Source organism: Notolabrus celidotus, chromosome 17 (genome assembly GCF_009762535.1).
Source record: "Notolabrus celidotus isolate fNotCel1 chromosome 17, fNotCel1.pri, whole genome shotgun sequence".
NCBI lineage: Eukaryota > Metazoa > Chordata > Actinopteri > Labriformes > Labridae > Notolabrus > Notolabrus celidotus.
Window position 1 is genome coordinate 27017432 of NC_048288.1, and position 17762 is coordinate 27035193.

At 40.7% G+C, this 17762-nt stretch overlaps 1 protein-coding gene across 1 annotated transcript in view; it reads left to right on the top strand.

Moving 5' to 3' along the window:
- Nucleotides 1-17762, top strand: part of LOC117828931 (dipeptidyl aminopeptidase-like protein 6) — a 248575-nt gene that overhangs the window by 215228 nt on the left and 15585 nt on the right. The window contains exons 8-14 of the mRNA XM_034706344.1: nucleotides 189-309; nucleotides 13052-13206; nucleotides 13302-13399; nucleotides 13985-14108; nucleotides 14677-14715; nucleotides 15913-16020; nucleotides 16242-16333. Coding sequence (XP_034562235.1) covers nucleotides 189-309; nucleotides 13052-13206; nucleotides 13302-13399; nucleotides 13985-14108; nucleotides 14677-14715; nucleotides 15913-16020; nucleotides 16242-16333 — 737 coding nt within the window. The remainder of the gene's footprint in view (nucleotides 1-188; nucleotides 310-13051; nucleotides 13207-13301; nucleotides 13400-13984; nucleotides 14109-14676; nucleotides 14716-15912; nucleotides 16021-16241; nucleotides 16334-17762) is intronic.

The window sequence follows — 17762 nt, forward strand, 5'->3', positions numbered from 1 at the left end:
TTTAAGGAGAAACCTCACAGAAAGGCTGTCAGTCAAAGTTAGATACAGATCTTTGGCTCCACAACTCCAAAGGTCATTTCTGCAGGACAAAAAACAAAGAGCTGCTCAGTAACAAACTCTGATCAGGTGGTTTCTAATCTTAAGATGTTTTTTTTCCAATATGTCCTCTTTCTTTCTTGCTTTCACAGATCTTCATTTTCGAGAACAACATCTACTATCGCTCTACTGTGGAGAGCCGCTCCATTCGTCTGGTGTCTACAGGCAAGGAGGGTGTCATCTTCAATGGGCTCAGTGATTGGCTGTATGAAGGTAAGGCTGAACGCAAGTTCACACCAAGAAAATTTGACTTTTGGGGAATCCACATGTGCTTTGTTTGGGATCTAAGAAAGGATTGATACAACGCTCTATCTGTCTATTTAAAAAGAAGCTAGACCCAGGTAAGAGTCCAACTTTTAAGCTGAGTTAATGCTCCTGTGAGGAGCTTCTATGTTGTTATAAAACAGACCGAAATGAACAATTATGAGCTACAAAAGCATGACCATCAGCAACAAGATTGGCAATTTCTATATTGCATTTTTTAATGCCACTGCGAGGGTGTAGATGTCAGATCAAACAGTCAGCCACCCCTCATCGACCCCCACAGTCCTGAAGAAACAGCCTTGTGTTACTTTTTCCTCTGCAAATATTCACAGCGAGTAACATTTGACTGTTAAAGCCTGCAGGATGAGATGTTTGGGTCAAAAACACGACTAAGTACAGGACAAGATCAGGAAAGAAGAAAGAGGAATCAGTTTGTCCACAGGAGGCGCCATAATCGACAGAAACAGAAGTTCATTACAGGAGCTTTAAACAAAGTGAGCCATGCACTGTATTCCCCAAAATGTTGAACTGTTGCTTTAAAGTTACAGCTTAGCACTGGGAATCCACCTTAGCTTTGAGGTTTATCACCAATTTTAAAACTATGACTCATCACTGCGGGCTGTACTTGAGAGTAGAGTGGTCTTCCCTGTCGTCACGCAGGCAAAAACATTGGCATCTTTTAATCTATAATTGCATCTTAGGTCTACTTCCCTCTTACCTCCTCACCTTCATTGCACAAAGGAAGTCAGGAACTCATAATCTTCAACCTCAGGGTCTTTTATTACCATCTGTTCTGAGGGTCAGGACTGAACTTGGAAAAAAGGTCTTCAGGTTTGCTGCCCCCTTGACCTGGAACGCCTTACAAAAGGATCTGAAACTTTGTGGTCTGATAACTTTGATTGCTTTTAAGCAGTCCTTAAATGACTTGGAGGCTGATGCATCTGTCTGCAGATGTTTTGTTTAAATTGAACTTGTGCTGTTTTTCTGGAGGTATTTGTTGTGTAGCTGTTGTACTGTATGTGTGTCTCCTATTTGTATTTATGTCTATTGTAACTTTGTGACTGTGCTGCTGCCTATCTTGGCCAGGACTCTCTTGGAAGAGATTTTTAACCTCAATGAGCATTTCCTGATTAAATAAAGGTTAGAAATAAATTAATAAATAAAATAAGTCTAGTGACTGGAAGTAAGGAACCAGTTTGCTTTGTGATCAATCAGCCTCCAGTTTAAAAATCACAACATTTGTACCTAGGATATCCATTTCAACCGACGAAGAAGAACTTAGTCTTTTCCACTTAATCTAAAATAATCCTAAAATTGTCTTTCTTTGAATTTAACCACAAGATTTGGAATATCACAAAGTAAAATTCCAAACTTAAGCTTTAAAACTTAAAATTAATATAATCACTCGCAATTTTAATCAAGCCTCTGCTGCTTTCTATTATTTCCAGTCTTTATTGGAAGCTAAGCTAATCGCTGCAGGCCATAGACATGAGAGTATTAGGAATCTGCTTAGATTAATCCAACTCTCAGCAAATTGGAAAGTTTACCAAAGTGTTCATGAACAAACACTTTTTACCTCTTCTGCATGAAACATTTTGTACTTTTAGACTTGTTCTCGCCTAAGGGATAATTTTGAGAGGGTGAAACAACTCTCTGATTAAACACCAAAGGTTTAAGCTCGATGTTATGAAGGCTTGAAATTGAAGAATACTTCATTTTTATGGGCGGTTAGTTAAAAAGGTTGAAACCCATTGACTTAAGCCTCGATGATCCACATGAGAAGTATGAAAAATGAACCTTTTCCCTCCCTCTCTGTCCCAGTACTCTAATTCGAGCACTCAGCAGCTACATGTATAAGGAGTAATGACATGAGACAGTCTGCCTCCCCAGCGTTCGCAGCCACATCAGTATTTTTGGCGTGTACGCTCTTGATTTCCTTCAGGTAAATTAAGAATGGAAACTCTGTCAATTTGCCTCTGCTTTACACGGCCCTGTAAATGAATAAATGTTCTACATGGGTTGATTTGCATTAATTCAGCAGTGGTGTGTGTTGTACACACTCTGATACAGATGTCAGGGTGCTCTCCAGGCGTCGACGCTGACGATCAAAGCTCACCTGTGTGCCTCGCAGTTGAAAAACGAGGACTGGTGGTGTGTTAGCATTCAGCTAATGAATTTCTATCTGCTGCGCTGGGTGAACTCTCTGCTCCAGTGGAACAGAGTTTTAATAACAGAGCGGGAGGGAGACAGGAAGCACGTAGATATAGAGACAGCAGAAATAGAGACAGCTTTTGATCCTCTACAAGCTGCTAATCCTTCTAAAACGCTATAAAACAACACATTTGTGTTGGGTAATATAAATGGCTGCTACCTAGGAGGTCTCTGAGGATTTATACACTGACACAAAGGTTATCTGAGGTCATCAGCGCACCAGGATGAGAGCTGTGAGGCTGTTTCCTCTTCAGATCTGCTCTGTTTTTATTCAATATTATCAGCCCACAGCTCCTCTTATCTCTGCATTAGCCTGGCCCACGTTGGAGACCTCGGTCATTCTTCAAAAGCAATATTCATTTTCAGCCGCTGAAACATTAATCAGAGCGTTATTACAATGTCTGAACCCTGACTCGTATTTATGATCTGCTGAAGGTAATTTACACATATCCATCAATGAAGAGATAAATCTTTCATCACAGGTTTTTTTTTTTAATGTCTTATATTTTGTATTTGGTAATGGATGCTTTGTAAAATGTGGTGAAGTACAACACTTCCCACAAATAATACTCTGGTCAGGGGCGCCGTAATCCTAATGGTTTAAGCGTGCACTGCATATACTGAGGCTATAGTCCTCGTTGCAGAGGTTGTAGGTTCGATTCCAGCCTCGACCATTTCCTGCATGTCTTCCCCCACTCTCTACTCCCCACGTTTCCTGTCTCTCTTCAGCTGTCCTATCAAAAAAGTCAAAAATTCCCCAAAAATGTATCTTAAAAAAAAATAACACTCAGGTCAAAGTAAAAGTGCTCATTCTAAAAACGACTTAAAAAGTACAGAAACTACTGAAATACAGAAACATGAGCAAATGTGATAAGTTACTTTCCACCCCTGCCATGGAAAATGTAATGAAAAATATTTTTTAGCGTCTTGCTGGTGAGGGGCGCCGTTATCCTAATGGTTTAAGCGTGCACTGCATATACAGAGGCTATAGTCCTCGTAGCAGTAGTCGTGGGTTCAAGTTCTGGCCTTGGCTATTTTCTGCATGTCTTCCCCCTCTCTCTACTCCCCACATTTCCTGTCTCTCTTCAGCTGTCATGTCAAATAAAGAAAAAAATCGCCCAAATATGTAACTTAAAAAAAAGTTAAGGGGGCGCTGGTGGCCTAGCGGTCTAAGCACCCCACATACTGAGGCTATAGCCCTCGTCGCAGAGGTTGTAGGTTCGATTCCAGCCTCGACCATTTCCTGCATGTCTTCCCCCTCTCTCTACTCCCCACATTTCCTGTCTCTCTTCAGCTGTCCTATCAAAAAAGTCAAAAATTCCCCAAAATATAACTTCAAAACTTTGATTAAATACTCAGGTCAAGGGGTGTTGTTGTCCTAGCGGTCTAAGCGCGCCCCACATACTGAGGCTATAGCCTTCGTCGCAGAGATCGCAGGTTCGATTCCAGCCTCGACCATTTGCTGCATGTCTTCCCTAACTCTCTACTCCCTACATTTCCTGTCTCTCTCAAACTGTCCTGTCCATTCAAGGCAAAAATGCCCCAAAAATATATCTTAAAAAAAAGTATACTCAGGTCAAAGTAAAAGTGCTCATTCTAAAAACGACTTAAAAAGTACAGAAACTACTGAAATACAGAAACATGAGCAAATGTGATAAGTTACTTTCCACCCCTGCCATGGAAAATGTAGTGAAAAATATTTTTTAGCGTCTTGCTGGTGATTACCTCATCTGACCCCAACCCCCAGGCAGCTGTGTATGGCATTAACAAATAAAAATACAATTGATAAGTCTTGTCAAATTTAGTATAACTTACTTTTGCAGGTCATATACAGGTATTAGTATTCGTTAAAGTTGTATTTTTCATAACAAGAAAAAAAAATCCTCACAGGAGCTTTAACTATGACTGAGCCCCTTAGTTCAATAGAATATCTCTAAATGGAACATCACTGATTTGTGCTTTCCTGTCCTATGTTTTTATGGGTGGCTCCAGAGTTGGTCGTCTATCAATCGGAAGGTTGGTGGTTCGATCCCAGCTCCGGCAGTCACATGCCTAAGTGTTCTTGGGCAAGAATCTTAACCCCAAAGTGCTCCTGCTGTTGTTAAGCAGTGTGTATGAATGAGATCAGCTAATACTGATGGTCCCTTACTACAGCAGCCTCTACCATCAGTGAGTGAATTTGGTGTGAATGGGTGAGGAGTGTAAAAAAGTGCAATTATGAGTCCATTTACCATTTATGGCATTTCCTGTTTCAGCTTGTCTAAGCCCCCCATATAATGACAGATTTTTAAGAAGTGCCTTTTTGGCAAGCATAAAGCCTCAACTTTAACCTCCCCCACTACTTAAAGGATGGATCAGAGTTCAGACTGTGAGCCAGACGTCATCAGCGGCCAATGTCAGTGATGCTCGTGTTTCTGAATGGGAATAAATCCCTGCTCCTAAATCTCTTGGAGAGTTTTCCCAACGAGTGGAGGCTGTAAATATTTTTGGAATGAAATATGCAACAATGACAAGAATCTGATATGTGTTGTTAGTGATGTCCAAGCTTTTTCTGTTTTTGGCAGTTTTTTTAAAGTCCTTTTCCTTCCCATTAATAATAAATCCTTTTGGAAAAAAACCTCTCTAAGCCTGTAAATAGATTTGGCGTCGACCCAGTGTCGATGCCGGCATCTGCAGGGGAGCTTAGCAGCCGTGCCAGGTTGTGTAATGTTTACATTCATCAGTGAGACTGCAGGGCGGAAGATTTTCATACTAATGACTCAGACTGCGCTTTGGCCAAGGTCAGGCTGAGGCTCAGACTGCCGCCAGAGGAGGAGAAATGAGGTCTTAAGCTGTGCCAGTCACTGGCGTGGCAGATTTGATGCCGAGGGGTGAAAGGTTGCCGTATAATCTCCAGGGCTTGAATACCCTCTGGCTTGATCGGCTGTTTTAATCCATATATGTGTGTGTGTGAAGGGAAAAAAGGGACAGTAGGAGGAAAAAAAAAAACAATTAAAGAGACCCTGCAGGCTCTGCGTAATAGTCCAAACTGCCTCAAGAGAGTCTGGAGTGCTCTGTCATCTGCCGGCTGCCTGATTATGGAGACTGCACTGATAGTGACACATTCTGCAGTGTGACGCAGCCTGAAGAAACAACTGTTTATTGGGGGCTCTGGTGCGCTGAGATAAAAACCCGGCATTGCTTTGATTTCAGTCATGTTTGCCCTGTAGATGTTTGGTTAGATGACTGTTTGCATCGAGAGGTTTGCTCATAGAGTTGTGTCTGTTTATCGGCCTGTTTGTGGCTCAGCCTGAGGGACGCAGAGTAACCAAATAATCAACAACTCGTGTGCTGGAAAAGAGAAGATTAATAAAAAGGAATCAAAATGCTGGTTTGAGTTTGGTGTGAGTGCAACTGAGACTGATATGAGGCTCACGGTTAAAAATAGGACAGAACTTTTCAGTGCTTCAGAGCTGCTTGGCTGGCTGGTTTTCACATGTGAGTCAGGTTTTTGGAAGTCTGTATCAGCTTGGTAGGAAAGTTAAAAGGTTGTTTTCGCAGACTTGGTATCTATTTACTTGATTCTGTCTTTGTGGGAAACTAAATTGAAGACGCTGGTAAACAAACTTTTCATTTCAGACAGTTTAATTAACGTTATAAATAACATCAATGGGGCATGGTTATTTTAGTGTCTGCAGAAACCCTCGGAGCCAAAGCCTTGCATGATTATTTTTTATGATTATTACTATTTTTCACTTTTTATATAACGCCCATTGGTGCGCCGTTTACAAAGAGTGACTGAAGCTAGATGAAGGGAAGTGAAATGATGTCAATCCTTTCTTGTGATGGCAAGGAAATTAAATTGGGGACAAAAAACAAAAAGGTGAGAAGACGGTGGTTTAAAAGGTACTCCTGAGATTTAATATTGCATTCCCATTTAGTCTGGGGAAGTCACATGGGACAGATTTGAAAAAGTATGAAGACATCCTTGCTCATAGCTTCCTGTATGCTCAAGTTAACAGACTGTTCAAAACATGGACGTAGTTTCAGTGACGTGAGGTGTTATGAAGCCAGACGATGTTGGTCATTATCAGTGTTGTTCTAAAGCGACTAATTTCCAAGTCTTTTAATCTGGAATTTAAATTCCGAACAACCAGCTAGACTAGAGTTAAGAAAATAGTCTGAAAGCAGTCAAAGTTGAGCTCAGGTCTCCAACATGGCTAACTATGGGATCAGAGTCTGAAGGCAATAATGTCAAATTGGTGTACAGAGTGTGGCTAATGCTAGCAGGCTAGTACCTCCAGCTTTCAGTCATCCTTGGAGTTTAATGTCCACATGCCTGTGTTGGTTGAGATTTGATCCAATCATGTGAATATATGCTAGTTTATGAGCTAGTTTAACCACACACACCATACACACAATGTTTACTATTGATTATCTCAAATACCACCAAAACAGACAAAGCATTGTAGCATTAAAACAGGAGCCATTAACTGGAACTACAGCGCCTACCAGTGGCAAATGGATGCACAACAGCCAAGACACAATATAAGACCAGTCTGCAATAATACATATATTTTTTTAACCCTCCTTTTGATCTCCTTACAATTTAAGAAATGAGCCATAGAGACCATGGTCATTGTGTCCCTTGCACCTTTTAATATGGTCTCTAATGGGGATCCCTCAGCTTTTGAAACATGCCTCAGGTGGACACTTGAGGAACTGCAGTTTTCAGACATTTCTTTTTCTCTTTTTAAGTTATCTTTATTGACAGGACAGCTGAAGAGAGACAGAAAACATGGGGAGTAGAGAGTGGGAGAAGACATGCAGCAAATGGTCGAACAGCCCGGGAGTCAAACCGGCGACCTCTGCAACGAGGACCATAGCGTCAATATGTGGGGCGCTTGGACCGCTAGGCCACCAGCACCCCACACTTCTTTATTTTTAAACACAGTCAGTCACTGATCTGTCAAGTTCTTAAGTTGGAATCATACATTTCACATAATTCAAGTCACTTTCCCCTGCCTTACTGAAGCTCTTTGATTTTGAATCACATTTTTTGTTAAATAACGATCAAAACACACCAGGAGAGTCAAATACACATCATCATATTCCCCCTGTCTTCTCTCCTCTGATGTTGCAGTGTCACAGTAGCCTCAGACACTAGACAGTGACATCTCACCTCACTGTCATTTGCTCTTCTATTCTTGTTTAATTATCACTTACACTGTCACCTCTGTCAGCACTGTGGTAACTGAACAGTATTTATAGTAGCAGCTGCTGCACATCTTGCTTTTTTGTCTCGCATGTCGGCTGCAAAACTTAAATGTTACATGATCTCACCATCCTGAAAGGTTGTGTCTCTGCTTTTAGATATTTTTAGCTTCAGGAAAGAGGTGACAATTTGCCATGCTGTGAAGATTTTGTGCTAGTTAGTCTGACAATTAAAAAGTCAGCTTTTAGAAGTAAGGTTTCTTTTTGTTTGGGAGAATGATGCAAGAGTTACCTGTGAATTGAGGTGTGGAATCAGACAACATAAAAAGTTGTTAGGGTGCAAGACACACAGGACAAAAAGTGGCTTTAAAATCAGCATCTTTCTGTCTTCTCCTCTACTTTACATGTTTTACATGTGACACTGCTGCCCCCTGTTGGAAACATTTGCTCAGTTTTTATCCAAGTAAATTGAACTTGTCAACACAAACTTGACTACATTCAGTCATCCAACTAAAGACATGATGAGCTAAATGCATCCTGCAGCATTTTGTTCTCTTTTTCTCCTCCGTTCAGTCCGCCCTGCACTCATTAATTCACATTGGCCCTTTGACTTTTAGCATCTCATGCATTAATAATGACCTTTACTAAGTGAATAATGTAGTCTGCAGAGCCGGATGGAGAACAAGCAGAGAGGAGATGAGCTCTTATAATCATCACACTGAGGCGTCTGGAAAAAGTAGACCCTCATTACTTAAGAGAAAGAAATGAGAGAACGTGATTCACCTAAACTTCTTCTTCTCATTATAAATTTTTTGTTGCCTCACTTTCTTCAACACGCATATCAAGAGACGCTTCCAAAACTTTTCTCTCCTCACCTCGTCAAGGTGACTGGGCGTCCCCAGCCGAGCGGATCCGACAGCCCGGTGGTTCCACTCCACATGGAAAGCTTTTTAAGCATCCGCTGGAGTCAGCAGGCTGCAGAGGAAAACTGGTCATGCGGGAAATCATTTTTATTATTTTATATTTTTTTGTCATCTGCAAATGCCAGCATAATGCTGCACCATGCTGTTCTGATCATCATCAGGCAGCGAGATCCAATGATACCCCGCCGAGCGCTGCCAGCAGGGTGCAGGTGGAGAGCAAAATGCTGCCATTAGCTCTTTTTCTGTTGAATTCACAGGTGGAGACATGTCTGCTTTTTTAATAAGTGTAGCAGAGTCCAATGAAAGAAAGAAAACAGACACAATTGCATTAGAAAACAAATGTACACAAGCGTCTGCACTGAGGCTGTTTGTCGAAGCTCCTGCATATCAAGTAATCCTGCCAAGCGTGCACGCTTAATGAAAATGCTAATTTGTAGTTGATGTCTATTAATTCCCCAAAGCCAGCACCCAGTCCCACAGATAAACAGTATTAATGCAATTTTAATTGCAAAAGTTGATTTAAATGTAGCCAGTGGCACGCTGTAACAATAAGTCCAAGTGTTCTGATGTCGTCTTCGTCGGCGCTGATAGACTCAATAATGAAGTCGAATTGTCACAGCAATGCTTTATGTTGTCAAAAAGTTCCTGCAGTGAGATTTGTTTGCATAATTTCCTAATAACTCACTGTGTGCTGACAGAAGTGTGTGTGTGTGTGTGTGTGTAGCAGACACTATGCAGGACCCAGACTGCTCCCGTCCCCCTTATTATGTTCTCTCGGTCTGCTGAACAAGAATGTGTGTAATTGCTAAATAACTTTGAATACGCACACCTGCACTCAAAAGGGTCTCAGGGGAACCCTTTGGGGTCACAGGTCTAAAATGAGTTGGGGTGTATGTGCCTCTTGCAGAGAATGAAATGAAATAACACAAACAGAAGTAATGCAACTCAAAAAGTTGTCTAAATGTAGCGTGGAGTTGTACCTGGTGAGAAATTGCTACCTGGATCATTTCGTGGAATTGAACCTGAGTTCTATTCTGGGCCGTGCCGAGATTAAAAGCGGCCGTGATTTATGACCCCACCTTTTTGTACTCTGTGTTTTCTTTTAAGGGGAGGTTTAAGAGAGGGGTACAGAGTGAGCTGGAGCTCAAGTAGAGCAAACAGGTGAGGCGGAAAGCAGAAGACAGTGTGAGTGATTAAGCCGAGATTCTGCTTTTCCTACATTAGCTTGATGTCTAGAAGAATAATTGTACTTCTAAGAACTGGTGCACTGTTACTTTCAGACAAACTGACATCTCTTTTGACTCTAGGTGTGTTTGGTTTCACGATGCTTTTACAAACATAGCAGGTCTAGACTGTACTCTATGTTCTATTATTAACAGAGACCCAACATCAAGACAGGATAAGACTCAGTCTGATCTCATCTTAATCCACCATGAGCATTGCACCTCGCAGAATTTAGCAAGTTACAACGGCGAGGACAAACTTCCTTTAACAGGCAGAAACCTCCAGCAGGACCAGACTCATGTTAGACAGACATCTGCCTCGACTGAGTTGGGGTTGGAAAGAGGGATAGAGGAGAATAAGAGAGAGAGAGCGATGATAGTGGTGAGACGAATACTAGTAGTAGTAGTAGCTGTTGCAGCTGGAGTCCAGCACGTCCTTATCAGCTGGAGTCTGGAACGTCCACAGTAGGACGTTCCAGACTCCAGCTGATACGGACGTGAAGTGGATTTAGCCCCCCTGATGCCACCTATTAGTTTTTGAAGTGCACTTTCAAAGCCTTGTGTTTCGCATTTTTGCCTTAGCCATCTTACTATGGAACTAGATGGTGCCATCTTTTCATGAGAGATGGATCCGGAGACAGGCAAGGGATGTCACAAATTGGTCTGTGAAAGTAACTTTTGATGCCTGGTGTTAAGAGTTCTAACCAGTACCAGCTAAAGCTAGTGCTAGCTTAGTTGGAAAGGTGCAGCCATTATTTTGGGGAACAAAAATCACTGCTAATGAACAAAATGAACAGCAAATGACTCTAATTACTTCTGTTACAACTGGCATTCGTCAGGCAGCTGTCAATCAAAAGGTAGCCCCACCCCCCCAAAAAAATAAATCCAAGGCAATAATCTGTTTTATAATTAATGAGATCCTTGAAATGATAAATTGTGACTCTAATTCATTAGTAAAATGTTTAATGAGGTAGTAAGTGAGTAATACGTCCTCATCAACCTGCAATAAGACCTCTTTCTACTCGTGGAGTTGCCCCCTGCTGGTAGTTAAAAATAATGCAGTGAGAGACATTTTTACATGGACTCAAATTTTTCAGACTTGGATGTTATGATGCTTAAAGCTCAGGATGTATATGTTTGTTTAGTTGTAGCAGCAGACATGAAGGCATCGGACTGCTCCTGGCTCCCACTCCTCCACTGTGTTCATTGTGTCAGTTAAACACAAGTGTGTAATTGCTACATATCTTTAAAATACACACACCTGCACTCAGAGGGCCACAGGGGACCGCTGGGTCACGGCTCTGAAATGGCATGGAGTGAATTTACCACTGAAACTGGTACACACACACAAACACATACACACACACACACACACACACACACACACACACACACACACACACACACACACACACACACACACACACACACACACACACACACACAAACAGGTGACAGCAACCCTAAAAGTATCTGGAGTACAGCGTTTGGTTGTAACTGTGAGAAATTGCTGCCGTGTTTGTTTCCTGGAATCGAAGCTGAGTTCTGTTTTGATCGATGTGCTGAACTGAGATCAAAAACTGCTTTGATTTATGAACTCAACTTGCAGGTTTAAGAGAGAGGAACAAAGTTAGCAAGGTTGTGTTCACACTGCAGACCTTAATGCTCAACTTGGATTTACTGCTCAGATCTGATTTTTTCTGTTTATATTACTAGTTTAATGTGACCTGAATTAGATTCTCATGTGAACTGCTCACGGTCCAGAACTGACCCGCATGCTCAAAAGATCAACACAACAACTTTAAAGTGACCATATTTGGACAAGAGGGAAGAGTTGTCTGATGTTAGGATATAAGTTAGCTTGGATAGTAAGATGCATCAGTGAATGTTTAACAGTTTTATTAATTAGATTGCATTTTTGTTTATTAAAGAATAAGCTGCAAATCAAATGTAGTAAGAAACAGTTGACCTTTTATAGAATCTTTAAGTCCAGTCTTAAAAGGTCATCTTGGGGGTTGATTCCAGCGCCTGCAGTCACATCCTTAAGTGTCCCCAAATGGACCCCAAATTGCTCCTAGGGATATATTCAACGGCGTGTGGATGCACATGAATGGAATTGGTTAACACTGATGGTTCGCTACCACAGCAGCCTCTACCACTGCTGAGTCAGTGAGCTCTTTTAAATCCCTTATCGCAGAGCCTTCCCAGATTTTATCTGAATTTGTTTATTTTATTTTATTCTATTCTATTCTATTCTAATCTATTTTATTTAATTTTATTCTATTTTATTTTATTTTATTTTTTTCTATTCTATTCTATTTTATTTTATTCTATTTTATTTTATTTTATTTTATTCTATTCTATTCTATTCTATTCTATTCTATTCTATTTTATTTTATTCTATTTTATTTTATTTTATTTTATTTTATTTTAACCATCTTAAGAAATATATTTTAAAATAATTGTATTCCTTTAGAGCTCTTTAAGGGGAATTTTAGTCTTTTAAAATATGTTTTATTTCTTAATTTTAACTTGTGTGTTTTTATTAACTGCCTGTTTTATTTTGCTGCCCATGTAAAGCACTTTGTAACTCGGTTTTGAAAAGTGCTCTACAAATAAAATTAATATCACTATTATAACTATGAATGTGAAACCATAATTAAAGAAATCAGCATCATGCTTCATTTCAAGGAGAGTCCAAACCAGACATTGAGACCAGAAACTCATGAGTAAAGAGTTTAATGAGGTTATAAATCAAGCTTGTTTTTATTCAGACTTCTATATCAGTTTACTTTTTCTGGAGTCGCCCCCTGCTGGCGGTTGGAAAGAATGCAGGCTACACGTATGTTCATGCTGGCTTCCCTTCTTAAACCCTGAGTTCTTATTCACCTAGTTTGGGCACCTTTTAAGTCCTAAGCCATGTTTTCTTTTTGACTGATCTGCTCAACTTCACATCTATAAAGCCTGCGTGAGAGAAGAGTGCCAGAAATAACACTTTGAAAAGCATAACCTGGTAACTTCTGCCTCTGATGAGCGACAAAAGTGATTCTCTTGGCCTGCCTCCATGTTATTAAACCCTGCTGAGTGAGTTTTTGTTCCCTGTCACAATGATTGATGGTCACTTTCTCTTTGTTCTTCCAGAGGAGATTTTTCAGTCCCACATTGCCCATTGGTGGTCTCCAGATGGTGCCAGGTTAGCATACGCCACCATCAATGACAGCCTGGTGCCCAGGATGGAGCTGCCCATGTTCACAGGAACACCCTACCCAATGGGGAAAGAGTACCACTACCCTAAGGTGCAGTTTTGTCCTCTACAGTACTTTCATTGAACTGATGTTCATATTTCTTTACATTCTAGACGGTTCTTGTTCATTTCTTGTTCATTTTTCAGGCCGGCGAGGAGAACCCGCTCATCACTCTGTATGTTGTAAACCTGAACGGCCCTCTTCACACCATCGAGATGAGGAGACCTGATGATCCCAGGATCGGGTGAGGCGTGCAAATTGTCACCTACTGAATCTGTCTGCTCAGTCAAATGATGCTGATCCTCCACCTCCTGCCTGCGATCCATAAATTTGCACATCTCCTCCATATTTATGCGTTGTCTCTCGTGTGTGTATTCATGCTTCTTCTGACAATATTTAGATTTGCATACATCTCAAATACCTTATATCCTTTTATCTGTTAGTTCAACTCTTTTCATTCTGCATATTCTGCAAACATCCTTTTCAGTGCATTCCTCCAGTGCTGCATTTTTCTTAATGGTTTCCCATGTTTCATTCTATTAAGTTTAATGCCTCTGTTTGCTCTCTTTGCATTTATACCCAATTTATTTTTCTCCTTTTGCTGTGGCTCATTATATGCTGCTCCAGTATCTCTGCCAGGAGTCATTAATGTTTCATCCATTTAAAAGTTCATCATTATCTACAGTTAGAGACTAAAAAGATTTTGTCTCTTTGTATTTCCTTGTGTTTCAGCCTCAATGATCACATCATCATTTACTCAGCGATTAAAAGATCTTGAGATGTAAGAGAAATCTTTTTATGTAATACTTCCTCTGTGTGTGTTTCTCAGTGAGTACTATGTGACCATGGTGAAATGGGCGACCACGACTAAGCTGGCCATCAACTGGCTGAACAGAGCTCAGAACATCTCCATTCTCACGCTGTGTGAGGCCACGACGGGAGTTTGCACCAAGGTAAACATCGGCCCTCTGCGTGTGTGTGTGTGTGAAATGGAGCGACGCCTGTGGGCTAGTTCAGACAGGCAACATGTGCTGCTCTGATTTCACACTTCACAAGTGTCATTCTCACAATCTTATGACAGACATGTCCTCCCAGCGTGGCAGTCTATTTAAGGTGACAGATTTCTGATCTCTTGCTCTGCTCTGACATTGCCACAGCTGCCCTGCATTAACTTTTCCACCTGTAGGCTACGATGAGGGGCTTTAAGACATCATCTCATCACTCCTCAAATTTCTGCATGTAAAAAAAATAAACTGTGTGGAGTAACAAGGTGGAAGCCTAGACACCAAACACAAAATATGTTCTGCTACAGAAGCAAACATTTGAAACCATTAAAACACGAGTTATGTGAATGAACTACTATTGAATGCATAAAATATGTATGTTTGTATCAAAGGCCGTCAAGACTGTTTTCATTCACCATCTGTGTTCCATTCACCACGTCAAGTTCCTTATGTGTGCGAGCTCACTTGGCAATAAAATAAAGCTTTCTTGAAACCTGTCTTCTTTTCATTTCTTCAGAAACATGAGGATGAAAGTGAAGGATGGCTGCACAGACAGGTAAGAAAAGTCACATGTGGAAGTATTCATGTTTGAGCTGCTGGTAAAGGAAAACTCAATGTAGCAATTGTTGGCATGTTAAGACTCAAGATTCAAGAAAATTACCTTTGGTTGGTCGCTCAAACAACATGAAAATAATCTAAACCCATCAGATTTGCATAGAGTCAAACCAAATGTTCCATAATTAGTTGAAGTGTGTGTGTAAGGCACATTAAAAAGTAGTGCCGATCCAGCCTTGTGTAAAATGCATATTGCAGTGGGAATAAAAGAGTTCTTGAAAGTTCTCTTTTTGGCCAAACGGTTGCCTGAGGGGAGCAGCTGAATCGAGCAGTGAAGAGTTTGTGAAGGGTCCTCAGTGATGAAGACTGCTTCTCTGCTTTCTGCTGCACGGCTTTACAGCTCTGAGAGTTGGATTTGGATGGTGCCAAGGATTTTAGCTACATGTCTGAAGATTGTAGGGAATTTTCTCTCGCCTCTTTCACTGGGAAAGATGCATCAGGATACGGTGTTCAATGTGAGGACTGATTTCATGAGTGAAACTTTTCAGCCTCCTCAGGTGAAACATGTGGTGTTTGGCCTTCTTATAGTTGCAGGGTGCATGCTACGTGAAGGACAGGCTGTGGTTGATCTTAGTGCTGAGGTACCTAAAGACATTGATCTGTTCCACCACCTGCCCCTCCAGCATGAAGAGCCAAGAGATAGAGGTGTGGGGTGTCAGGGGCCTGGTGTTCCTTGCAAAACAGCTCCTTGGTTTTAGTGTTGTTTAGCTCTAGTTAGCTGTTCTTGATCCAGAGAACCATGGTGTTAAAACACTACCTGTATATAGAGGAGGAGCACTCATCTGTCAGACAGACGACCAAAAACATGTCATCGGCATATAAGGAGTGTCAGTCAGTTGCCATTGCAGGTTAGGATTTGAAAGCATTGACTTTAACAGGTTGAGGTCTAAAATCTTGAATCCATAAAACCAGGGTTGTGTTGGCTCGTAGTCCTTGGAGGTGGTGCAGAAGCGTGTTGATGTTTACTGTATTAACAGCAGATACGAATCTGTTTATTTCAGCATATGTGTGAGGAAAGTAAGGATGCTTTACCTGTTTCTTCACTGCATAGAGTTCTTCCACATTTCCAGAGTTATGTGGACCTCAGTTTCACTTTTTGTTGGCTAAAGTTCTCAAGTGATCTTCTCTGTTTCCCCAGAATGAGAAGCCGCTGTTTTCCAAAGATGGCCTCAAGCTTTTCTTCACTCGCGCCATCCCTCAAGGAGGAAGGGGCAAGTTCTTCCACATCTCCATGTCCATCTCTCAGGTGGGAGAACATATTTCTTTTTTTCTTCTATACAGGAAGACAGTCGCTTAAATATCAGTGTAGGAAACTTTTAGCTGGCAGCTCTGCAGTTAGATTTGTTGTACATCAGTGGCAGGCTACCAATAGTCAACTTTTAAAGCAATGAACTGTGCACTTTGACTGTTCAGATATGCACTTCTCATCCTTTGATTAATCACTCCCTTCTCCATTTATCTCCAAAGCCCAACACCAGCACAGACACTCTGCAGTCCATCACGTCTGGGGACTGGGACGTCACCCAAGTCCTGGCCTACAACGAGGACAGCCAGTTGATGTGAGCTTGAAAACCCCTCCCAGCACATTCAGCAGTTTATCCCAGTTGTTATGTCAGTTGACCTTTTACAGGATTAAGACGGAAGAATGGGTCGTTGTGCTGACATGGGCAGAAAACGAAGAATGCATTAGAGAGATTGACTAAACTTTTTTCATCTAGCTTTGCAGAAAGTATAGTTGGAAAGTCTAAAATGATAAAGATAATAACAATTAAGTGCTTTCAACAAAAATCTAAATAAATTTAAAGTAGAAGTAAACTAAAACCATATCTATTCAGTCTGGCTTTTATGTAAGGTTTCAAAATTGTAATACTTTAATGTTTTTATTTTATTTCAATGTTTCAAATGCTTTTAATTATTTTATTTATTCTGAACTATTTGTTTTTTTATTATTGGTCTCATTGACATTTTTGGTTTTCTTTAAATGTATTTATTTTCACTTTTATATATATATTTTTTTTATGCTTATTTAACTTATTTTAATTCCATATATTTTATTTGTATTGGTGTGCATTAGTCTCTACTTCAAATCCATTTTTGTTTTTTAATATGTAGCACCTTTTGCCATTATTCTATTTCTTCTTTTTTATTGTTTTCATTCGCTATAAAGCACTTTGTATTGCATTTCATTCGTATGAAATGTGCTCTATAAATTATGTTTAATGGATTGTTGAAATAAAATGTAGAATAGGAATAAAACAGGCAGATGCCAGGATTTATTAAAGACCAAGTTAAAACAATGGTTGATCAAAAACAACAAATAAAACACCAAGGATCCGATTAAAAGTCTATTAGAAAGTCTTTTGTATAAATGAGGTTGTTTCACAGAAAGAAATTTCAAAAACAGTTAGGGGAAAATATTCATTCATTGGCTGCCCCTTCCAAGAGAACCAATTGGTTAGATGTTTCAGCACCATGGACAGAGACAAAGAGAGCTCCCTTCTGGATGCTGTTCTATGTATTCCACTGTTTCAGCACCATGGACAGCGACACAGAGTGCTCCCTTCTGGATGCTGTTCTATGCATTCCCCTGTTTCAGCACCATGGACAGAGCACAGTCAAGGACATTGATCGACTTTGCCAAACAGGCCATGCTCGTACATTTCCACACAGTAACAGCTCCAAATATCCTCCCTATTAAAAGCGTCCCTGTTGCCCCCATGAGGAATGTGACTCATCCCCATCCCTCCCAAAACATTTCACACCCACACTGCCGGCCGCAAAGCATCTGCGATATGACGAACACGATTAAACATGCAAACAGCTGTTATTCACACTAAGCATATAGAAACACAACACTTACTCATCATTCCCAAAGGTGTGATAGCAGCTTGAAAAGTTGTCTCGAATTTCAAAAGGGGTAGGATTTGTCCTGTGCCTGTTTTAGAGGGTTCAATCCCCCCGTTTCTGCCCCATCATTTATTTATAAAA